The 25,004-nt window shown below is 56.5% G+C and overlaps 1 protein-coding gene and 1 pseudogene across 1 annotated transcript; both read left to right on the forward strand.

Moving 5' to 3' along the window:
• Positions 1–8,262: 8,262 nt before the first annotated feature.
• LOC137142612 (glycine-N-acyltransferase-like protein 3) lies at positions 8,263–12,655 on the forward strand (annotated as a pseudogene).
• A 3,815-nt stretch (positions 12,656–16,470) lies between these two features.
• On the forward strand, positions 16,471–22,206 carry LOC137142596 (glycine N-acyltransferase-like protein 3). The gene is made up of 6 exons (XM_067531998.1): positions 16,471–16,632; positions 18,120–18,254; positions 19,082–19,189; positions 20,034–20,154; positions 20,490–20,610; positions 21,774–22,206. The coding sequence occupies exons 1-6, from the start codon at positions 16,471–16,473 to the stop codon at positions 22,204–22,206; spliced, it is 1,080 nt and encodes a 359-aa protein (XP_067388099.1).
• The last annotated feature ends 2,798 nt before the right edge of the window (positions 22,207–25,004 follow it).

Genomic DNA, 25,004 nt, shown 5'->3' on the forward strand with positions numbered 1-25,004 from the left:
GCCCTGTCCTCCCCTACAGCCCCGTACCCAGCTTTACAGGGTCTGTCCCACTCTCCCAAGCCCTATAAACTGCCCTCTGTGGTGGACCCAACCCATACACATAGCACCCCCCATTCCAGTTCCCTGCACTGCCCCATCCCAGTCCCCACCCTAGCAACGGCTCAACGCCCTTCCATCCAATCAAGCTACCACACACTCACCTGCCTCCTTCATCCCTCCTTTCCCTGGAACATCCTGCTTAGTGTACTGCATCTCTAACTCCTCTACAGACGGTCACTGTCTCTCCACTGTGCCAGAGATATCTCACCCTGGAGCTGTGCTTTCCGGGGCTCGTTAGGTCTCTCCCCTTTGCAGGCAGCCTGCTCTCATCAGCTCCTTTCCCCTTCTCCTGGACAATACAGGCCACGGCCCCTTTTAACAGGGTAGAAGGAGCCATGCAATCAGTCCCCATTCAACAACATCTCCTTGAGAGGGACCTGCTTCTAACACACCACAGAACTGGCCGTTCCACATTGATACTAACCAGCCTGAGAGTGTTCCCATGCCAAGAACTCCCTCAGGGGCCAGTCTACCTCTGTAATTCAAGGGTTAAATATATCCTGGGGATGTTGATTATCCCCAAACCAAGCTTCACTATCCCTAAGGACTCCCAAAAGTAATCCAGACATTAAATCAGCACCACACAGCCAAGACACCCACATCCCTTTAACTCTGCCCGCCGCCATTGACCAATAGCAGGAAGCGTTTCGGGCTTTGTGATCCCTGCTGCGATTAAACGGATTGTTGAAGACACCTTTGTGTAATTCCCCTTTGTGATAGTCGCTCCGTGGCATGGCTGGAACCAAGTGGGCTCAGGGGGTGGCAGGATTCCAGCTAGGACCACAACAGTTTCCCATTTTTCAACCAGCTTTTAAAATAAAACTTTTACAAAGAAGGGTCTGCTTCTTGCCATTTGGTGAAAACACTGGAGGCCTGAAAACCAATGCGTCCTGGGTGTGTAACCTGGTCTGCGGGATAGTGTGAGCAGCACAAGGGTCTGGGACTAATATCCAGGGCTTCCTTTTGAAAAGTAACAAATACCACGGGTGGGAGCTGCCTCACCAAATTTCTGGGATCACTAAGTATCTTCCCTGGGGGACTGTCAGAGCAAACACTTCTCGTGTATGAAACAAGGAGAGATTTGTCAGAGAGAAAGGGGAAACCAGCACCCACCTTGGGAAAGCAGGGCATTAACAACTCACCTATCTGTTTTGATGAATAATAAGTAAACACCCGCCCAGTCCTGCTCTTGAGTGACTCGAGCTCTGTCCTCTGATTCAGTTCCTCACCCACAACCACTAAGCAGGTACCCCTTCAGCAGTGGGTTTCCTCCCCTGCCACACCCCACGCACGGTTTGGCATCAGCTGTTTGCCTAGTCCCAGAGCCTGGCATCAAGCAGGTCTGTGCCACATCCTTTGAGAAAATGCCATCTGGCCAGTCCTTAGGCTCCACCACCTCCTCCGACTCTGGCCTGTTTGCACTGGGTAACGAGGCTGCCCAGGGCTCATTCAGCCCTGCTGCCACGCTCTGCAGCTATGGCAGAGGGCCCCCTGGGTGCTGCCTTCCATTGAGGAGTTTTCGGACTGTGCGAAATCTTTCAGACTCCCACTGAGCTCCGACAGACGGGCACAGAGCCAGAGCACAGCCGTGCTAGGGACGAAGTGCCCATCCTTCTATCTAGCCACGCTCCACTGCCCACTGGCATCTGACTGAAGCTTTTGGCTAGTGCGACCCCTTGCCCAGGGCACAGTCAATACCACTTGCACGCGCCACTGTCGCCACACAACATGGCCAACAACGTTTCACTGCTTCAATGGCAAAAACGGAGGTGAATTTTAACCACGACCACCCAAACGATCCTGCTGGGATGATGAGGGGTCCTGCTGCTTCACCTGCCTCCAACCAGATCCCAGCTGCAGGCCAGAGATCAGGTTAGCAGCTACCCGCACCGCACAGCCCTCGGAGGATGGGTGAAGGAGTGTTGGGCAGTGTGTAGGGGAGAGGACATTGGGCAGCACAGCAGTGGGACACCCAAGATCTGGCCAGCAATCTCCATCCTTCATCCCATGCAAGGCCCAGGGACAGGGGTCCTGATGCTGCCACCAGCAGAATCCCAATAGGACTGGCACTCAGCCCAGCCTCCCCCAGGGACCCTACAGGGAGTATAGGCCTGGGGCAGACCGAGCCGTGGGGCGAGAGATCCCTGCTTCAGCACCTGCACAGGGTCCCCCGACCTCGGCCAGGAAGAAGCTGATTCAAATGGACTCAGTGCCACTGAAGGGCAGGGAGTGGTTTTGTTCTCCCCGTCTCTGCACCACATCTCACCTATCTTCCCTAAAGCCTGTGCAGAGCTGATGGGTACCTGGGGACTGGGTGGATGTGGGGTAGGAGCTCTAGCAGTGGGGCCCCAATTCCCCTTAATGCCTTGGGGAGCCCTAGATGTCTCACTCACACTTAGGGGCTGCGCAGAGGGAGTCTGACACTCCCTAGACAGACCAGTGTGTACAGTGTCACCTGCTTTGGAAAGAATCTCCAGATTTTGGGGTCTGACACCCAACTGCTCACCCTGAAGGCAAGGCCCTGCTGCTCTCTGCTGCCCTAGGCTAGACCCAGATGGGAGGTTCTCGTCCCTGGATGGCTCCCAAGCTGACCTGCTGAACAAGATGGGGGCCTATGGGGATAAGGAGCTGAGCCAGTGGTCCGTCTCTGGCCTGATCTGCCTCTTCCCCAGCTCCTTCCTCCTGGATGCTGCTGGTCGCCCCATCAGCTGTAACCTCATGGACCTTCCAGTGCCAGCCTGGCCTTTGCCACTTCATCCTCCATGACCCAGAGCCGGGCATGACCCCCTCCTGAGCCCCCTGCCCAGCCACCATAGGGACCTGGCAGAATTGGGGCTAAAGGAAGCCAAGGGAGGGATCAGTGTCAGGCCCAGTGGGATGAACAATATCTCCCAGCTCCATCCCCATGGGGCCTGCCCTTTCTCTTCCCCCATAACTGACCTTACAGGGTCTGTCCTACTCTCCCAAAGAGCTCTGGGTGTGTAATCCCTTCTGCCAGGGGTTGTCTGAAGGAAGGAGGGCAGCTTCAAATAGCTAGAACTTCCTTTAGAAAACTAGTGAATACCATGGCCTCGAGCTCCTCCTGAACATCCAGGATCACTAAATATCTTCCCTAGAAACCCTTAAGAGGCATATATTTCCCCACTGCCATGCCCTGAATCTGTGTACGAAATAAGAAGGGCTTCCTTAGAGGGAAAGGGAACCCAGCATTATCTTTGGAAAGCACCACAACAATATGTATCAATGTGAATAAGAAGTAAACACCCACCTCATGGTATCTTCAGCTGTGTCCTCTAACTCATCCCTCCCTCACCAGTGTGAATGATCAAAAACAAATGTTCCTTTAACAGTTGCTTTCCCCCTTCCTCCTGTGCTGTGCCCCACTCACAGTTTGGTGCAGCTGGTTGCATTATCTCCAAGTGGGGCACACCTGATTGCATTATCACCAAGCCCTCTCCAAGCAAGTGTATGACTGGATAATTCACCTATGGTGATTCTAGCTTGTTAGCACCTGTGTGAGAACATTATTGGACTTCATTCAGCCCTTTTGTTACTTCCCACAGCCCCAAAAGACCATCACGTCCTCAGTGCCTTAAGCGGCACATCAGACATTTGAGCAAAGGCCTTCCCATTCAGCATCAGCCCAACACAATAAAACCCCTTTCTCTTCTCCATCACCAGCATAGCCCCACCCCTTCTAAAACCAGGGATGCACAATTGTGTTTTGGTTAGGGTGACCCTATCACCCAGGGTTTTCTTTGTGCAGTTCTGTTACCCAACTGTCAGACAATAAGGAAAATAACAGTTTATTAGGCCAACACCTAACATTTAAAAGAATTTGAAGGAAAAACAAGGCTCTGTTTGGACAGACAGCAGGACCTTTCAGGGATGATGAGCCTCTATGGGGGGTGGGGACAGATCTTGTTCTTCCCTTTTTAAACGTCTTCATTTGTTCCTTCCCTTTGCCCAGCCCTCAGAGCCAAAAGGGCCGAGGCCCAAAGCAGGGTTTGGAGGGGGCAATCATGGGCTGGGAGAGCTGGGAAACGCCAGGGCCTGAATGGAGCAGGGCTCACATGGGGGCGCTCTCCCCTCCCAGTCAGTGCTGGCACCAATGTGGCACCAGGGGGTGCTGTGTTGCAGGGAGCAGTTGGGGGGGGACGCAATAGTGGTGCTTTTCCTCCCAGTCAGTGCTGGCACCTTCATTTGAATCACCCTCACTAGGTTTCAGAATTAACGCCCCACTGAGATGCTGGGGCAGGTCCCCTTGTCTGGGCGCTGTGGTTCCAGGCTCTCTGCGGACTCTGGCAGATCTCGCTGCTGGGGGAGGGAGCACTGCTTCACAACCGCAAGGGGAGACGCTGCATTTCTCCATGGAAAGCTGCAGGAGGGGGTTAGGGAGCAGACCCCAGGGCCTGCTCATGTAAAGGTGGGTGGAGCTCTGCAACGGCCACTTGTGGAGAACCCACAGCCCGGGCCCCTCAGATCTATGCACAAAGCTCCCTCCAAGCCAAGCCGCTGGGAGCGAAGGGGGAGGGGCTGAGTTCCAGCTAATGCACCCAGGAGACTGATCACATTTCCCCGGACACGCAGCAGGGCTTGTTTGGGGGAGGTTTACTAGCCCCGGGGGACGATGCTACTGGGCAGCATCTAGGAAAGCACCACACTCAGATCGACTGATGTCCCTCACGCCTGACCCGCAGCCCCCTGGAAAGGGTCGTGGGGGCAATACCAACCAGTGCAGGAAGCTGGGGTCTCCCTCATGCTCCAGCAGTGTCTCCCAAACAGTGATAGGGGGCTCAGCCCCAGGGACTCGGCCCGCTCCCAGCGTTGCAGCCGGGTGATCCCTGCCAGCAAGAGAGTGAAGGGTGAATGGGGGCTGACGGGCGGGCACAGGCAGCCATGGGCCATGGCATGGTGGGCAGCAGGCAGAGCCCTGGGCAGAGTGGATGGGCATGGTGCTGTCCCCAACTTTGAGGGGGGAGGGTTTAGTCTGGGGTCACAGGGGCCCCTCAAGGGAGGGCATGGGGCTCAAGGTGGGGCAGCTCTGGCTCCACCCCACCCCCCCAGAGGATCCCCAGACAAGGGAACCAGGGAAAGGTTCCACCATGGGCTCCAAACAGCAGCTGAATCCACCCTTCCCTGCCCCAGGGCAGCCCTGAGTCGGGGTGACAAAGGGGGATTTCTGTATCCGCCCCATGAATGACACGCATTCAGTGACCCATGGGACGAGGGGTTGTGACCCAGGGCGGAAGGAGGCTGAAAATGCTGATGGGGCAGAGCCACAGACGTGGCACTTGGTGCCGTCATTAAAGGCTTGGCACACGTCCACGGAGGGCCCAGAAAGACAATGGGCACCCCTTGGACTGAGCACCTGATACCTGCTTCCCGGCAGGTGGCGCCCCGGAACTCAGCCCTGCTTTGCTGGAGGGCACCAGACCATGAGGTGCCTGGCGGCTGCCTACGTCAGCCTTCAGGGAGTCAGAGACTCCACCATGCTGCGGCTAGGCGCTGGCCAGTCTGAGCTCTGCGATCTTATCTTCTCCTTGCCGCCCTCAGCACTCCCCGTGCCACATGGCAGCGAGCTAACGAACCCTGATCTTGTTGGAGAAGCTGCCCGGTATCTTGAGCTGGGAAGACCGGGACCCTGGAGAGAATGAATGTCTCTGACCCGGCATGGGGCTCCAGTGGACTGGCTGGGGGGACTGGCTGGTCCAGTGGGGAAGGGAATAGGATAAGGAGCCTTTGCCCTTTACAGGGCGCCAGCTCCACTCCATCTCACCCCGAGAGTTCAGACCCCCTGTGCTGTTTGGCAGCAGTGGGCAGGGTGGTCTGGCATTTAGTCCCCACAGACACAGTCTCACATCACCGTGTACCCCAGTATATAGCACCAATGGCCACCTGGGGACAGGGGAGGGAGCAGCTCCCATGGGCAAGGCCCTGTGGGGCGGGAAGACTGGGATGATTCCCCCCATGCTGCCCCAGAAGGGAGCCGGTTGGCCTCATGGGCAGGCCGTGCATGGAGAACACCGGAGTAGGGTCAGGGCAGAGCTCTCACAGTGCGAGGGGATAGGGGGGGGGGGCGGCGGGCTCTGCAGTTTGCTGGAGGTGGTGAGGCTCTCACCAGCTCAGGATGGAGTGGGTAGGGTATCACCAGTGCAGGGGAAGGATCAGAGCTTTCACCAGTGCAGGGGGAGGGGGCGGGGCTATCACCAATGTGGGGGAGAAGGGGGCTCAGCTCTCACCTGTGGGGGCACAGGGAGCTCTCACTGCTGGGGGGAGGGAGCAAGGCTCCCATTGGCTCAGGATGGAGGGGGCGTGGCTCTCACCAGTGCAGGGTCCATACTCCCAGCTGAGGTCGAACTGTTTCAGCATCTCCAGCTGAGCTGGACGTGGGGAGCCGCCTGGGGGAGCATCAGCTGGGACTGACACCGCCTCTGAGCAGGAGAGGGGGAAGGACAGACAGACAGATCAGCGTCTCTGTGGAAACAGCCCAGATCCCACAGCACACGCCCCCCAACCAGTGCAAGCTGGGAACCGCCGCACCCGCACCCAGCAGTCACCCCCGGGGCCCAGCTTGAGAATACAGGCCAGTAACAGAGGCTGGCCCAGCTCCCAACTGACAGTGGTTATTATCGGTCTGTCCGTGGCTCCAGATCTGTCCATCTCCGCCACCCCGGTGGCCCTGGCTCTCCCCCAGCCCCAGCGGGTGGGGTATGTTGCAGGGATAACATCGGCCCCAGGACGGACCACAGCCACAGCTCGGAGAGCGCAGCCCCCTCAAGTCTGAGCCTCTGGGCAGACCCAAGCCAGGAGGCTGGGGCAGGCTCCAGGCCACAGCCCCAGCTTGACCACTTGGTGGGCCGGGGTTGAAGTGAGCAGCACGGGAATGGAGCAGAGTACACTCATGCCTGTCTGATTCTCCGGAAGAGCTGTTCCGAGCCGCTTGCAAACTTGGCTCCTAAAGAGAAGTTGTTGCAGTCCAAGATTCCAGCTCACCCACCTCCAATGTCTACCCTTGATTTGTCTATGTCCATGGAAAGTTCCCAGTTCTCGCTCTTCAGGAAGGAGGGACACTCTCCAGCCACTCTCAAGTGCTCATGCTGGAGATAAATAAAGAAGCCAGACAAAGGGTGTGTGCGGTGGTGGGGGAAACTGAGGCACAAGGGGACAAGGTACTTGCCCACGGACACACGGCAGATTAGTGGCAAAGCTGGGAATAGATTGCAGGGGTCCCTGCCCCCATGTGTGTTTGGGTTGCGGGCCCCCTAGCTGCCTGTGCTGGAACCCAGCTGGTGTTTGTTCTCCGCTGGCTCAGGCCCGGATGCAGGATGCTGAGAATCCACAAATACTTTCACCACAGAGGGATTTTCCAGGGAGCTTCGCTTGGAAGCAACTTCGTGTCATCCTGTGTGACAAGAGAACAGTTCAGTAGCTGAAACAGAAACCAGGGGGTCCTGCCCCGCTCCCTCCAGCACCCCCTGTGGGGAGAGGCTGGGTCTGGAATATCCTGCAGTGCATTGCCCCCTGTGTCAGTCCCACTCTGCCTACCCCCATGCTCTCACCCCTCTTTGTCCACAGAAGGGGCTTGATCGTGCCTTTCAACTGCAGTGACATAACTGCCCCAGCTCTGGGCCACACAGACTCTGTTAATGGTTCATTCGCTTGGGGATAAGAGGCTGGAGCAGCCCTGAGGGAGAGACCCAGCAGAGAGAAGACAAGCCGCTGCCAGGCAGACACGTCACTGCCCCAGGGACACCCGGTCCTCCCATCTTCTCCAGGGCTGCTCCTTACTCCGGCACAGAGACTGCCCAGGTGAGTGGGAGCTACTGGGGCCCTGCCCAGACCAGCCCTGGCATGGGGCCACAGCCAGCCAGCCAGGAGATGTCACTGTAGGTCTCTGGTGAGTAGAGGGGCTGCACCCAGACCACTTTGTTATTGTGGGGTCTTGACTCTCACAAACACAGCTTAGCAAATTGTGTGAAAAAACTGTTGTGAAGATTTGTTGCCCCTTACAAGGGAAATTTCACTCAGTTGAGGTCCTGACCCAGCACTCCTTGGGCTCTGGCAACATCCAAACACCACTTGTGCAAATTCTCCTCAAACGTGAACTTTAGATTGAAAAGCTCAAATATAAACTGCAGGGACGTGCTGATATTTAGGGGGATGAGGAGAATCCGCAGGAAATGCTGCATCGAGAATATGACCTTGGTGCCATATCGTGAACAACCCCTACGGACATTGGGTTCTCTGCTGGACACAGGCGCTGCACCCAGACTGGTATGTTATTGTAGGGTCTACCCATAGCATTTGTTATTTCAGCAGAGCTGGGCGGTTGCTCACACCTCTGTGTCTTCCAGGAGGTGTGTGGGGCTGAGGGATGGTCACAGGGAACTGTTGGGTCTCTCCCTCCTAGGGTGTTGGCTGCGTCATCCCTGCTGGCATCTGCCACGGGTCCATCCCCACCAAGGATGCTGCTCCTGAGCTGCTCTGCCAGGCTGTGGCTGCTGGAGGGGATGCTACGGAGGAGCCTGCCTGAGACCTTGCCAGTGATGTGGATCCGTCTTTTCCCCCACACGCCACTTCCTGGGACAGGGATGGGAGCAGGACAGAAAGTTTTCTCTTCCCTGGGTGATGGGGCAGAGATTGGGCTGACTGGGGGCAAGCCCCAATCCCTGGGTCCGGGGGTAGCATGGGGTGCAGGTCCCTCCCCACAGGTACTGGGTTTTCTCCCAGCCACCCCCTCCCCACTCACCCCTCATACCTCCCAAACTCAGCACCGATTCCTGCTGCTCGCCCAGCGTGGCCGGCAGGCTCCGTGCCAGCCAGTCAGAGAGCTGGGTAGATCTGCCTCCCTCCAGGGCTCCAGGCCTCAAGTGTATGGGGGAAGGGTCATCACCAGCCCCTTCTCCCCTCCCCCATGCTGAGGGTCACCAGACCCAGAGGCCACAAATCAAGAGCATAAACCCTGGGGCGGGTGAGCTCTGTCCAACCGAGCCAGACGCCTGGTCAGAGACATTCACCCTCTCCAGGGCCCCGGGCTCCTCAGGGCTGCCAACCTGGCATTTTAGTTTGTACTGACCTGAAGAGCTGACGTTGATTTTTTTTACCTGACACGGTAAACTTTGTACTGACATCACTAAAAATACCTTCGCCAATACACAACATCACAAAAGTGTGCACTCACCTACCATATGCTGTGCACAGGAATTCGGCAGGACACCATTGCTTTACCTGTTAGTAATTGCTCAGTTGGGTTCTTTGGGCGTGTGCGATGACAGAGAACAGGGAATGGATAAAGTCATGGGCAGTGCAGTTTTATGAGCTAAGAAGTGATTCTGAACAATGACAATCACTGTCCAAACACAACGTGTTTTTTTCTACCCAGTTTCACGCACATTGTCATTTACTTACTGATTTATGGACAGTGCTAAAACTGTACATTTTTTACTGACTGGCCATACATTTATGTACGGTTGGCAACCCTGCTCCGCAGCCTGTGTTGGCAGTGACACGGAGCAGCTTCTTCAGCCAGAGCAGGGCTCGTTAGCTTGCTGGCACGCGGCATGGCGAGTCCCTAAGCCCGGACCTGAAGGTTCAACCCTGGACCATGCTGGCCAAACCACAAGCCGTAGTGATTGTTCAGGCTCTGTCTCTTGCTGACCTCCTCCCTCAGTCAGTTCCCAGGGGAAAGCCCCCTCCTCCCCCCACCTCGCACCTCCCAGGCCTTCATCCTCAAGCTGGGTTTGGCTGCGTCCTTAGTCACTGGGGCATTGAGCTGTGTCAGTTCAGGCAATTCCTTAACGACTCTCTTCATTCCAGTCAGCCTGGGAGGTGATCCCCACCCCTCACATCTCCTAGTCTGCCCTGCGATCAAACTTAGTCCCTCCTTCACCTGGGGAAACTGAGGCACACTTAAGAGTCATAAAAATAGTCCAAAGAATTCCCACTTCATCACATGACCATTCTGAAGAAGGGCAGCCTGGGGTGTCAGCCCCACTGGTGGGCATGAGTGAGGGCGGCCATTTTGGAGATGGGCAAAAATCTCTACCAAAATGCTTGAAACCAGCTGATAAAAATTGGGAGACTTCTGACAGAGTCATGAGAGTGGGAACTGCTGCCCCTCCCCCGGCTCTGACAGGCTTCCTCCCACCTCCCCCCGGTGTCTCTGGCAGGTCCACGGCGCCGTGATGAACATAATCCACGGGAATCCAGCTGGGCACGAGGTGCTGGTGGATTCGTGGCCAGAGTTCACAGCCGTCCTCACCCAGCCACGGACAGAGGTGCCACCCCTCAGCCACTGTGCTGCAATGGGGGGGCCTGGCTAGCTTGGGGTGGGTGGGTGATGGGATACGGGGGGTGTTTCCCCTCAAAGGGGAGCTGGCTCTGATCTGGCGGCTTGGCTGGCTCGGGAGGGCAGAGCTCTGGATCTGGGGCCTTTCCCCTCTACAGGTCCAAGTTGGCGCCAGGCTCGCTGCGGAGGAAGAGACTGAGATCTGGGACCCTTCCCCTCTACGGGGTCCGAGGGTGTGGGCCAGGCTGGCTCGGGGGGCCAGGCAAAGCAGTGGTTCATTGGGAGTTCCCCACTCAGCTCCGTGTCTCCCCGGAAGGTGGAAACAGACGACTGATTTCTACATCAACATGTACACGGCGTATTACCAGGACCTGGGTTCCTACCGGGCTCTGCTCGGCAGCACCGTCAATTGGGGCCAGGCCTTCCGCATCCACGGTAATGTGGGCCCCACAGACTGGGAAGAGCCCCACTGCAACTGAGCACATATCTCCTGTCTGGGCCACAAATCCCAGGATCCCACTAAAGTACCATTGCCTCCAGGCTGCTGGTAATGCACGGTAATGTGTGGGGCTGCCTTCCCCTGAGTCCCACAGCCACTGCTTCTCCCCCTGCCGACTGGGCAAACCCCAGGAGCCTCCTACAGTGCCATCCTGAGCCTTCAGGCCCCCTGGGCTGCTCCCACGTTCCCCATGGCCTCTGAATGGGCTGGGATTGGCTCAATTGATGCAGGCTCCATTTTGTGAGACCTGCCTTCTGGTGGATTGGCTTGGTCCCCTCTCCTCCCCACATGCAAGGCTGGGCCCCTCACAGCCACCTTCCCCAATCAGAGGCATTTCTCAGGACCTGTCGTCGCCCCTGCAGGGCTCCAGGACGGGCTGAACATGGCCTCGAGGGAAATTGCTGGGGCCGCAGGGGGGCAGCTGGAGGTGTCCAACTACTTCACCTAACTCCACCTGGATCCCAGCACCATGCCCGAGTTCTGGTCAGTATCTGCCCAGGGCCTGGGCATGGGGCGAGGGGGCACAGCTTTACTAGAAGGCACTGAACTGGACGGCTGGCCCCGTTCCTCACCCCATGTGGGCCTCAGGCTCAGGAGCCCATCAATGGCAGCATCTCACTGGGATTGGCACTGCCCTCATGGCCTGCGCTCTGGCTGCTCCGGGTCCCCGCAGGCACTGGAGAGCTCAGACATGGAGGGTGTGGGGCAGAGGGGGACGCACTGCAGCCCCCACATAAGGACCCCCAACACAAGAGGTGTCATTTCAGAAAAACTCGGGGGGCCCAGGGCAGCAAAGCTGGGTTGGACAATAGACAGCACAGGTGATAATATGACATCCTGCAAAGCCAGGTGGGGCAAAAAGTGGAGCAAATAGATCTATGGGGCGGGACAGACCAGCAACAGGGACGCCCCCACCTCCAGAGCAGGGGCATCTTCCCCCCTGAAATCCCGTTCAGTCATGGGTGGCTCATTCTGGTCCCCAGTAAAGGGTCAGGCTCCCGGGGGCGCCCTGGGAATGGGGAGAAGCTTCCATGAGGAAGGAGACGCCCCCTCCACAACCTACTAAGCAGAGACATGACACAGTCCTGCTCCCACCCACGGTAGTGGGGAAAAGGCTCCATGTTCCCCAATTCCCTGAACCAGCCAGTTCCCCAGCTCCAGGGCCATATTGAAGCTGGCGCCCCCAAAAGGGAAAAGGCCCCATGTTCCCTGTCCCACTGATCCTCCAATCCCCCAGCCCTGGGGCCGGATCAAAGATTGTGCCATCTATAGGGAAAAGACCCCCTAGCCCATACCCCACCCCTGACCTAGCCAGTTCCTCCCTCCCCTGGCTTTAGCCTGCCCCTCTCTACTCCCCCAGGCTGGACTCTGCTATGAGGCTCTCGTCCCTGGACGTCTCCCACGCTGACCTGCTGAACGAGACGCGGCCCTACTGGGGGACCGAGCAGAGCCGGCAGTTCCTGTCTGACCTGATCTGCTGCTTCCTGAATGCTACTTGCCACTCCGTCAGCTGGTGCCTCATAGACTCCTTTGGTGCCATGGTGCACGGCTACACCCTGCCCCAGCACCGTGGGCACGGCTACATTCGGGTGCTGACCAAAGTCATGGCCAAGCAGATGCACACACGAGGCTATGCCACCTACAGTTACGTGTCCCCGGACAACCACCACGCACAGAGGCTGCAGGAGAGCCAGGACTTCCGGTGCCAGCCTGGCCTGTGCTACATCATTATCCACACCCCAGGACAAGTGATGACCCCCGCCTGAGCACCCTAGCCCCGCATCAGCCACTGCTCCCTACCAAAGTCCTGTGGCCTAACAACTTCCATGGGGCAGGGCTGAGGGCCAACAGGGTGGCCAGGAGAATCCAGGGCTCAGCACAGAGCCCAGTGTAACTAGAAACATCTCCCCTCTCTCCAGCACCATAACCCGCCTCAGCCCCATGGACAGGCCCCTACCCCAGTCACGGTCCATTCTGGCCAATTTCACAGTCGTGCGATTTAAAAAATCCTAAATTTCACGGGTTCAGATATTTAAATCTGAAATTTGTTGAAACCGTGGGGGGCCCAACCCAAAATAGGGTCAGGGTGGGAGAGGTTTGCAAGGTTCCTGTAGGGAGGTCACGTATTGCTGCCATCATTTCCGCGTTGCTGCTGGGAACAGCGGCTGCTGGCTGGGAGCCCAGCTCTAAAGTCAGCGCCCTGCCAGCTGCAGCACAGAAGTGAGGGTGGCAGTCCCGCGATCCCCCTACAGTTGCCAGGTTTCATGGTCCCGGAGGCGTTTTTCACATCCGTGAATTGGGTAGGGCCACACTCGTGGGGCCAGCCACTGCAGCCCCATAACCAGCCTCCCTGGGTGGAACTGAACCTGACTCCTATAGACATAGCAGCCCCCCTCCAGCCCAGCCCAACCTTCCTTCTCAGCCCCCTTCCTCAGCTTTCAGACTTCCTAGCAACTGGAACCATCTCCCATCCAATAAAGCTACATGCCAACCAGCCACGGATCCAAGCCCCTGTGCGTATGGCTCAAGGAGAATGCCAGGGTGGTGGATGGTGGTGCTGGTGTTACAGCACTAATAATCCAACCTTTGGCAGAAGCCTGAGAACAAACCATTCCTGCTCCTACAACCTGCCTCTGCCATAGGGGTTTGTAATATTATTATTAAGGGCCTTGGGGGCAATGTAATTGCAGGACCGCAGATGATTCAGAAGCTGCTTAAACTAGTTGCAAATCCGTAGGTGACATATGTGATATGACCCGTGCCCAGGGTTGCCAATTCTCCCCACGCTGGTGGGTGACACTGAAGCCCGGCTTCCCAACCAGCCACGAACTGCTTCTGATCACCCCACACTGGATATCAAGAAGCCAGTCCACAACTGCCCACAGCCCCCTTTATTGCATTTCAGCTCCAGGTTCCCAAATCAGCACTAGGTCCAGCAAAGAGACCAGTTACTTAAACTCTCTGCTCTTTGCTAAAAAGGTTCCCTCTGACCCCAAGGGGTCAGCCACAGCACCAGAGCAATATAAGCTTGGAACTTACCTAAAATACCATGCTGCCAGCCAATCCTTTAGTATCTAAACTAAAGGTTTATTGTAAAAAGAAATAAATAAATCAGGAGAGAAATGTTAAAGAGTTAAAGTAAATCACAGATATACAAATGATTAAAAGTCCATATACTTCAGGTTTCTGGAAGAAATGTGGATTTGCAGGCTTGTGTAGTTCTCTCTGGTTCACATCCAGTACCTGGATGGGTCAAAGTCCTTCGGTTCAGTTGCAAGATGAATTGGTCCAGAGATAGGTGTGTGTCTGCAGACTGGACAGGAACAAAGAAAAGATGGCTTCTCTGGCTTGATCTTATAAACCCACTCCTCCGGCCGTGCAGCCTGTGGGTAGTCACAAGACCCAAAATGGAGTCCATAGTCACATGGGCCAATCCTGGTGACTCCTTCAGTGTGCCTGGGGTCCATAGTCATATGGGACAGTCCTGATGCTTCATCAGGTAGGCTGCCTGCATTGGAGTTCAGAGTCACATAAGCAAGTTCTGGTGACTCAGTGGTGATGCTGGCTTCTCCCTCAGGGCCCCTTGCACCTGGGAATGCCTTAATGCGCCATTATGCAGGCCATTGTTCTGCAGCCTTCCTATCTGGGGTGTTGCCCAGGCAGAACAATTTGAAATACAGACATCTCAAATACATCTATAACTTCCATTTCAAATATTACACATGAACATAAGTATTATTATCTTACTTAGCACATTACAACCTTCCTAACAGTACCTGACATGGCATATCCCACATGGATTATTATGATTCTGCCATACTGATGTCACCCAATATACTAAATGCCCCCCCACTCAAGCCATCCCGCATGACACCCCCAACATGAGACTGGTGTAGAAAGGAGTAATTGGACCTCCTTAATACACCTCAGGGACCCCCCTTATCGAGATAGCATGACAACATATGTGAATGCTTGCTGGGAGGAGAACTTAAGAGGCGGGGGTAACAGAGATAGAGGAGATTAGGGCTGCAGCAAAGGGAGAGGTTATGAGGAGATTGGAGGGGATGAAGATGGGTGAGTGGGTATCAGTCACCCCCACATTCTTCCCTCTCATGTGTTCCCTGAGATCGGGGAGTCCTGTTTGTCTAGGAGTGTCTGAAGTCCTCCTTCTGTGAGCCAAAATCTGGGGTCTTCTCCACTTTTAGGGGCTTTGAGCCCTGTCCCTGCACCTGTGCAGGTGTGGGGATATTAGGGGCAGCTGTTGCTGGGGGGGTGTCTGAGCACATCTCCCTGCCTCTTTGTGTGCTCCAGGATCTGGGGGTCCTTGTCCCTTTTCCTCATCTCCCAAGGTGTGCTGGGATCTGCGAGATCCTGTCCCTCTAGGGGGTATCGGAGCCTCTTTTCCCCACCCATTGCAGCTTGGAGCCCTGGAGTGCCCCCGCCAGCTGACAGCTCCAGCCCCACTGCCCCAGAACTGAAGCGGAAAATGTCATGGAAGTGTCTGGAAGTCACAGAATCCATGACTTCAGTGACATAATCCTATCCTTACCTCCTAGTGACACAACATGCACAACTCAGCACTGGAATGAGGCAAACTAGATCTCTCAGGGTACCGTGCTACTTTCCGTTGATCACACACATTTGGGGCAGGAAGAGGGGCTCACCTCTGCCAAGATGAACGGCTCCCCTTACACCACATCGTCTCAGTCACCACACTGCTGAGCTGTGCCAGCTAAGCCCTCCACCGTTCAGTACAGTGACACCTAACCCACTGAGGGCAGTTGGGGCCCAGGTGCTCTTGGCAGCTCCAAGAGGCAGAATTTAAGACTGTGGGCGTGCACCTCAACTCCTCATTGCCTGGTTTTCAGATGTGAGAGTTTTACTGGGCCTGACGTTCTGGAAGGGCCACGTGACATCTCCAGGCAACCTTCACTGCACAGTTTGCCAGTGACTTAGCGCTGGCCACCTGGCAGACACGGGCGGAGCGAGGGAGGTGTCCGTGTTTGTGAGAACCCCAGGAGCTCCCAGGGGGACACAGAGACAAAAGGAGGGCAAGCCATGATGGATCCCAGAGATCTGGGGGTACTGAGGCAGCGGTTCTTGCCAACATGCCCTCTGCCCTCAGCTTGGGTTCCAGCTAAGGAACAAATACAGCACTGGGTTGCTGCAGATACTGACTGCACTGCTCCTCCTGGTTAAGAAATCAGGACAGCCCCACCCCAGGGGCATTCCCATCTTGCGGTAGGTGGAAACCCCTCCCAGCACCACCCTCTATCAAAGCAAGAGGCAGACAGAGCTCAGAGAGCTGCTGTGCAGGAGCCCAGGCCTGGGATAGCTGGATCTGGGGGTCAGGATTGAGGGCCAGCGGCAGAGCTAGGGGAAGGGCTGTGGGTCAGGATCGAGGGGCGCCAGCAGAGCTGGTTTGCTCGTGTCCCACTCCCAGCTGTGCTCGGTTTCCTCAGAATTCTCCTACACTGGCCCAGGAAACCCTCTCACTTGCCTCTACCCCGCAAGGGCCCCGATCGTGCCGTGTGACTCCAGAGTCGTGCCCCTGGCTGAGGGCCAGTCACAGACTCTGTTAATGGTTCATTCGCTCAGGGATAAGAGGCTGGAGCAGCCCCCGAAGGAGAGACCCAGTGGAGATGTGACAAGGCGCTGCCAGGCAGAGACATCACTGCCCACGGGCACCTGGTCCCCCGTCTTCTCTGGGGCTGTTCCTTATCCTGGCACAAACACTGCCCAGGTGAGTGGGAGCTACTGGGGCCGTGCTAGCCCTGCACACACCAGCCCTGGCATGGCTGGGGCCACAGGCTGGGAATGTAAATGTAGGGTCTCTGGTGAGCAGAGGGGCTGCACCCTGACTGCTTTGGTTTTGTAGGATTGTTACTGCAGGGTGACACGCTGTACCCCATGTACACCCTGATAGTGTGAGTTGTGTATCAGTCATGTTCACCCTTACAGTGTAACTGTGTATGGTCTAATGCAAAGCATGTCATGTAAGGTGCGGTGGAATGCGCATGACACACTGAACATTGTTGTTATGGTAGCACGTCTCCTGCAATGCCATAGATATGTACAGATATGAAACTCTGCTATGGCAGATAACCAAATGTGTGTCTTACATGGCTTGAGTCAGGGCAGACAAACATAAAACTGAAGAGTACATGCCTCCCAGATGCATGCACACAGGAAAAATGGACTGGCCTGCACACGTGATAAGGCGATGCTCATTTGACTCCTGTGAGGGAAATCGTGCCCATCGCTGGACATGGCCCATCACCTGACCCCAGGGGGTGTTGAGGAAACTTCTTAAAAGAGAGAGGCATCTTTGTCTCTGGACTCTAGAGCTCTCCCTTGGAATCCATCTGCAATGCAACATCGAGGACGCTGAGAAACTGCTCACAGGGACAGGGCAGCGGAGAGGCTGGCTGCAAGATTCATCTCAGCCAGCTTGTGGGTAAGCCAACATCAAGGACTAAGAAGCTACTGAAATATTAAGTTGAGGTTAGAATGCGAGTTACCTTTTAGTTAATAGTGATCTAATCTCTTTATTCATATTAATCCGATCTATAATCACTTAAAATCTTGCTGTAATCAATAAACTTGTTTGTTTGATCTAAAGCAGTGCGTGTGGATTGAGGGTGTGCAGAGACTTCACTTCGAGTGACAATATGGGACACATCAGTTTCTTTGACAAATTGACGGACAGTGTAATGAGCTCGCAGGGTGCAGTGTACAGGACTGGGGTCAGCTGATGGGCCATGTCTGGCGATGGGCACGATTTCCCTAACTTTAGTCAAATGAGTGTCACCTTATCAGGTGCTCAGGCCAGTCCATTGTTCCTGTGTGCATGCATCTGGGAGGCGTGGACGCTCAGCTTCGTGTTTGTCTGCCCTTATTCAAGCCGTGTGAGACACACATTTGGGGATCTGCCATAGCAGAGTTTCATACCCATACATAGCTATGGCATTGCAGGAGACATGCTACCATAACAACAATGTTCAGTGTGTCATGAGCATTCCACACCACCTTACATGACATGCTTTTCATGAGACCATACACAGTTACACTATGGGGTAAACAGGAATGATACACAAATCACAGCATCAGGGTGTACGTGGGATACAGCGCGTCACACAGGGATGGGAAGATACCAACATCCTGCCTCTTTCTGTGGTCACGTGGGGGTGGGGACAGACACTGGTAACTGATGGCTTTCTCGGATCCTAGGTACCCCCCGCTGTACCATACCCCCTGAAAGCTGCCAAGGGCCCATCCCAACCACAGATGCTGCTCCTGAGCTGCTCCTCTAAGCTGCAGATGCTGGAGGTGACCCTACGGAGGCGCCTTCCTGAGACGTTGCAGGTGACATGGCTACACCTGCCCTCACTGCCTGCCCGTCCCGGGCCAGGACTGAAAACCACCCAATGGGGCAGAAGCAGGGGAATGTCCCTTTGTCTCCCCCCCGGACATGGGTTAGAGATCAGGGGGGAAACAGGGGCAGGCCCCACTGCCCTATGGCTTAGGGAGTAGCATGAGGGGGCAGGGTCCCAGCCACTGGCTGCTCTCCCAGCCGTGTCATCCCCACTTCACCCTCGTGCCTCCCAAAGTCCAAGCTCAACTCCAATTCCTGCTGCTCATCCAGCATAGCCGGCAGGACCTCCACAGCCAATTACAGGGCAGGTTGGCTCAATATCAGCCAATGACAGCACAGGCAGGCTCTGTGCCAGCCAATCACTGAATGGGGAAGATCTGTGCCAGCCAATTAGAGAGCTGGGTAGCTCTGGCTCCCTCCACAGCCCCATGCCCATCACATGGCTCAAATGTGTGGAGGTCTTTAACCGTCTTCCCCCTGCTCAGGGTCTCCCCTGCCATACCAGCCCAGGGACCACAAAACCGGGGTCAGACCCATAACCAGGAGAGTAAGCCCTGGGAGGGAAGACAGCCGTCTTCCCTGGCCTCGGCCCACTGACATGGCGGCCATCTTGACTAAGGGCAGCCTTTGGTGCCAGCCCCATGGGCAGGGATGGGCGAGGGCAGCCATTTTGGAGCAGGGCAAAGAACTCCCACAACGTGCAGATCACAAGACGCTGAATCCCCCAGACAAACACCGGGAGGCTCCTGACAGAGCTAGGAGAGCTGGAATTGCTGCCCCCTCCCCGGCTCTAAGCCCTGCCCTTCGTCTCTGGCAGGTTTGCGGCGCCGTGATGAACATAAACCGCGGGAACCCGGCCGGGCATGAGGTGCTGGTGGATTCGTGGCCTGAGTTCAAAGCCGTCCTCACCCGGCCACGCACAGAGGTGCTACCCCTCAGCCACCATGCTACACCTGGGGGCCTGGTTCTCTCGGGAGGTGGGAGTAGGATCTGGGGTTTTCTCCCCGAGGGGACAATGGTGTGGGAACAAGACTGACTCAGGCGGTAGGGATTGGGATTCGGGTCCTTTCTCCTCCCGTGCTGTGCTTTTCAACCTTTCTGGGATCAGGATCCCTTTGTAAATGTTTATGGCTGGTCGTGACCCAGTAAATAGTCTGGGGGTGGGGAACCTGGGGTGGCTTCGGTCACATCCTACCCCTTGAAATGGGCATTGGGTCCTGCTTGGCGCCCAGCCCACAGTGGCAGCTCCTGTGCTGTGGGGCTGGCTGGACTTGGCTCTTTCCTCTGGGAGTTACTGCCTCTGAGGTTGCAGCATCGCTCAGATTTGCCCTGCCCAGGCTGGACCAACTTTGGGAGAGTGGAGTTGTGACCTGGCTCCCGGAGCTACAGTGCCCCTTACGCAGACACAGCCCACCCAGACTCCCGTTGTCATGACGGCTGGGCCTAACGTGAGCTGTGCTGGGACCCAAGGGTGCCATGGCTGGAGCAGGGAGGCGAGCCCAGCCAGCCCTGTGGGACAGGAGCTGCCACGCGATCCTTTGAAACATTCTGGTGACCCACTTTTGGGTCCCGACACACAGAATGGGAAAGCCTGGTCTAGGGGCCCCAGAGTGGGGCCAGGCTGTCCCAGGGAGCGGGCACGGATTGGCATTTGGGACCTTTGCCGTCTAGGGGGCCTCAGGGAAGGGTCCAGGCTGCCTTTGGTTGGGGGGAAGGCAGATCAGTGATTCATTGGGAGTTCCCAACTCAGCTCCGTGTCTCCCCAGCAGGTGGCAACAGACGACTCAGATTTCTACACCAACTCGTACGCGGCATATTACCGGGACCTGGGTGCCTACCGGGCTCTGCTCAGCAGCGCCGTCAACTGGGGCCAGGCCTTCTGCATGTATGGTAAAGTGGGCCCCGCAGCATTGGGGAGAGCCCCACTGCAACTGAGCACATATCTCCCGTCTGGGCCAAAAATCCCAGGATCCCCCCTAAAGTACCATTGCCTCCAGGCTGCTGGTGGGTGCCTATGAGCCCTGTGGGGGCAGGTCTATGTGGGGTAGCCCCTGCCTGTGCTGGGCTGGAGTCAGCTCACCTGACCTCATCCTTTTCCCTGAGGCCAGGGGCGGGTGGGTTTGGGAGCTCAGATTCCTGTCCCCTGTGCCAGGCTGGGCTCCCCTTTTGTCAGCATCGTTCAGTCCCCATCCCCACTGCTCACGGCTCGTCGCTGTCCCCTGCAGGGTTCCGGGATGGGGTATTGGAGGCCTCCAGGGACATCTCCCAGGCTCAGGGGGTCAAGCTGGATGTGTACCGCTTCTTCACCTACTATCATCCGGATCCCAGCACCTTGCCTGAAATCCAGTCAGTGTCTGGCTGTGCTGCAGGGACCCACAGAGAGTGGGGTGTGGTAGAGAAGGGCACGGCCTGAGAAGCGAGGACATTGGCCAATGTGGCGCTGGGGCCCAATATCTGTCTGGCTATTCCCCATGCAGAGCCTGGGGCGCTGGGGTCCTGTTGTCACCAGCAGAATCCCAGTGGGATTGGCACTGAGTCCAGCCTTCCTCCGGGACCCTGCGGGGACTGGGGCGTGTAGCCAAGGGCTGGGTCCAGCCATGGGTAGAGAGATCCCTCTTCAGCTCCTGCCCAGAGCCCCTGGCCTCTCCCGGGAAACGCTGAGACAAATGGCTTCTGTGCCAGCAATGGGGCCCCACCTGCACCCCTGGGGACCAGGCACTCCTGCAATCAGCCAGCAGCCATGGCAGGGCTTGGGCAGCGAGCGGCCGTGCTCCTCTCTCCTTGCACCACGACTCGCCTGCCGAAGGGACATTAGGCAGAGCTGCCACTGTGCGGGTTAGTCCCATTCCCCACCCCCTTGAGCCGGCCAACTCCCCTCCACTTGGCTCTCCTGAGTCCCACTCCCAATGACCCTGGGAATTCCCCCTGCCTGCCGGGGATGCCCCCTCTGATTGGCTGCCTCTCCCATAGGTCCCTCCTGGGAAAGAACAGCCAATCAGAGCTGATGCAGTAAGAGCTCCCGGCTCCTCCCCCTTCCTGCAGTAACATGACACCCTTTTCTCGGGAGGGGAGGGGGGAACAGGAATCCTCAGCATGTCAGGATGGCTCCACTCCCCCTCCTCCTCCTCTGCTGTGAGCAATGGGGACAGGAGGGCGATCATGCTCCCCCTGTCCCTGGGACACCCATCCTGGAATATGGAGAGCGGACTCTGCTGAAACTCCCACAGGGCTGGGAGGGGTGAAAGGACACCGGGAGGTGCAGAGGCTGGGGACAGAGCTGATGGAAAGCTGGGTAGGGACAGGACTGATGAGGAGTGTTGGAAACACTGATGGTCACAGGCACGGGTCAGGGCCGGGGGAGTTCAGCTGTCAAGGGAGAACAGCCATCACAGCATCGTCTTTTTTAAAAAAAAACACCTCAGGATTTTAGGGACAATGTCATGATGCTCGGGTCTGACTCCCCATTGGTGACCCTTGGGGCTTGGTCCTGCTGCTTTCTGTCCCCACAGGCTGGACCCAGACGTGAGGCTCTCGTCCCTGGATGTCTCCCACACTGACCTGCTGAACGAGACGTGGCTCTATGGGGGGAACGAGCACAGCAGGAGGTTCCTGGAAAGCCTGATCCGCCTCTTCCCCTGCTTCTGCCTCCTGGACACTTCTGACCGCCCTGTCAGCTGGATCATTTCAGACCCATTTGGTGCCATGAGGCATAGCTTTACTTTGCCCCAGCACCGGGGACGCGGCTACAGTGGGGTGCTGAACAATGTGCTGGCCAAGCGGCTGCACGCACTAGGCTATCCCAGCTATGGCCATGTGGCCACGGACAACTACCCCATGCAGAGGCTGCAGGAGAGACAGGGCTTCCAGCGCCAACCCGATGTGAGCCACTATATCTTCCACAATGCAGCACTGAGTATTGCCCCCAAGTTAACCCCCAGCTGAGCACCATGCACGGCCCCTGCCCTAGCCCCTAGCCACACAGGGGACCCAGCAGGCTGGGGCTAAGGGAAGCCAAGGGAGGGAGATGCAGGAGTCTGGGCATCAGTGTTAGGCCGAGGGGAACCAGTAACAGCTCCCACCTCCAGCTTTACATGGGTCCTCCTACTCCCAACCCCACAGGCCTTGTCCTCCCCTACAGACCCATACCCAGATTTACAAGGTCTGTCCTACTCTCCCAAAACCCATAACCTGCCCTCTGTGGTGGACCCAATCCATACACATAGCACCCCACATCTCATTTCCCATGGACTGCCCCATCCCAGTCCCCCTCCCCACCCTAGCAATGGCTCAACGCCCTTCCATCCAATCAAGCTACCACACACTCAACTGCCTCCTTCATCGGTTCTCCTCCTCCTCCCCCCTTTCCCTGGAACATCCTACGCAGCATATAGCATCTCTAACTCCTCTACAGACGGTCACCGTCTGTCCACTGCACCAGAGATATCTCCCCCTTGATCTCTGCTTCCTGAGGCTCCTTATGTCTCTCCCCTTTGCAGGCAGCCTGCTCTCATCAGCTCCTTTCCCCTTCTACTGGACAATACAGGCCGCGGCCCCTTTTAAAAGGGCAGGAGGGGCCATGCAATCAGTCCCCATTCAGCAACATCTCCTTGAGAGGGACCTGCTTCTAACACACCACGCAACTGGCTGTTCCGCATTGATACTAACCAGCCTGAGAGTGTTCCCATTCCAAGAGCTCCCACAGGGGCCAGTGTGCCTCCGTAATTCAAGGGTTAAATATATCCTGGGGATATTGATTATCCCCAAACCAAGCTCCACTATCCCTAAGGACCCCCGAAAAGTAATCCAGACATTAAATCAGCAGCCAAGACACCCACATCCCCTTAACTCTGCCCGCCGCCATTGACCAATAGCAGGAAGCGTTTCGGGCTTTGTGATCCCTGCGGCGATTAAACGGATTGTTGAAGACACCTTTGTTAAATTCCCCTTTTGTGATAGTCGCTCCGTGGCATGGCTGGAACCAAGTGGGCTCAGGGGGTGGCAGGATTCCAGCTAGGGTCACAACAGTTTCCCATTTTTCAACCAGCTTTTCAAATGAAATGTTTACAAAGAAAGGTCTGCTTGTTGCCAGAAAGCATCTGCATTTCGTGAAAACACTGAAGGCCTGAAAACCAAAGTGTCCTGGGTGCATAACCTGGTCTGCGGGATGATGTGAGCAGCACAAGTGTCTGGGTCAAATATCCAGGGCTTCCTTTTGAAAAGTAACAAATACTACGGGTGGGAGCTGCCTCACCAAATTTCTGGGATCACTAAGTATCTTCCCTGGGGGACTTTCAGAGCAAACACTTCTCGTGTACGAAACAAGGAGAGATTTGTCAGAGAGAAAGGGGAAACCAGCACCCACCTTGGGAAAGCAGGGCATTAACAACTCACCTGTCTGTTTTGATGAATAATAAATAAACACCCACCCAGTCCTGCCCCTGCGTGACTCCAGCTCTGTCCTCTGATTCAGTTCCTCACCCACAACCACTAAGCAGGTACCCCTTCAGCAGTGGGTTTCCTCCCCTGCCACACCCCACGCACGGTTTGGCATCAGCTGTTTGCCTAGTCCCAGAGCCTGGCATCAGGCAGGTCTGTGCCACATCCTTTGAGAAAATGCCATCTGGCCAGTCCTTAGGCTCCACCACCTCCCGTGATTCTGGCCTGTTTGCACTGGGTAACGAGGCTGCCCAGGGCTCATTCAGCCCTGCTGCCACGCTCTGCAGCTATGGCAGAGGGCCCCCTGGGTGCTGCCTTCCACTGAGGAGTTTTCAGACTGCGAAATCTTTCAGACTCCCACTGAGCTCCGACAGACGGGCACAGAGTCAGAGCACAGCCGTGCTAGGGACGAAATGCCCATCATTCTATCTAGCCACGCTCCACTGCCCACTGGCATCTGACTGAAGCTTTGGCTAGTGCGACCCCTTGCCCAGGGCACAGTCAGTACTGCTTGCACGTGCCACTGCTGCCACGCAACAAGGCCAACAACGTTTCACTGCTTCAACGGCCAAAACGGAGGTGAATTTTAACCACGACCACCCAAACGATCCTGCTGGGATGATGAGGGGTCCTGCTGCTTCACCTGCCTCCACCCAGATCCCAGCTGCAGGCCAGAGATCAGGTTAGCAGCTACCCGCACCGCGCAGCCCTCGGAGGATGGATGAAGGAGTGTTGGGCAGTGTGTAGGGGAGACGACATTGGGCAGCACAGCAGTGGGACACCCAAGATCTGGCCAGCAATCTCCATCCTTCATCCCATGCAAGGCCCAGGGACAGGGGTCCTGATGCTGCCACCAGCAGAATCCCAATAGGACTGGCACTCAGCCCAGCCTCCCCCAGGGACCATGCAGGGAGCATAGGCCTGGGGCAGAGCGAGCCGTGGGGCAAGAGATCCCTGCTTCAGCACCTGCACAGGGTCCCCCAACCTTGGCCAGGAAGAAACTGATTCAAATGGACTCAGTGCCACTGAAGGGCAGGGAGTGGTTGTGTTCTCCCCGTCTCTGTGCCACATCTGACCTATCTTCCCTAAAGCCTGGGCAGAGCTGATGGGTACCTGGGGACTGGGTGGATGTGGGGGTAGGAACTCTAGCATTGGGGCCCCAATTCCCCTTAATGCCTTTGGGAGCCCTAGATGTCTCACCCACACTTAGGGGCTGCGCGGAGGGAGTCTGATACTCCCCAGACAGACCAGCGTGTACAGGTTCACCTGCTTTGGAAAGAATCTCCAGATTTTAGGGTCTGACA

This window comes from Emydura macquarii, unplaced genomic scaffold (assembly GCF_026122565.2).
Source record: "Emydura macquarii macquarii isolate MOO-44397 ecotype Brisbane River unplaced genomic scaffold, CSIRO-AGI_Emac_v2 contig_3235, whole genome shotgun sequence".
NCBI lineage: Eukaryota > Metazoa > Chordata > Testudines > Chelidae > Emydura > Emydura macquarii.

What these genes read in the sequence shown, in the direction of transcription:
- LOC137142596 (XM_067531998.1), top strand. Translation starts at nt 16,471, where the DNA reads ATGGTTCATTCGCTCAGGGATAAGAGGCTGGAGCAGCCCCCGAAGGAG. An exon ending in GCCTTCCTGAGACGTTGCAG is followed by an intron (nt 18,255 to 19,081) that starts GTGACATGGCTA and finishes CGTCTCTGGCAG; the next exon opens with GTTTGCGGCGCCGTGATGAA. An exon ending in AGCACCTTGCCTGAAATCCA is followed by an intron (nt 20,611 to 21,773) that starts GTCAGTGTCTGG and finishes CTGTCCCCACAG; the next exon opens with GCTGGACCCAGACGTGAGGC.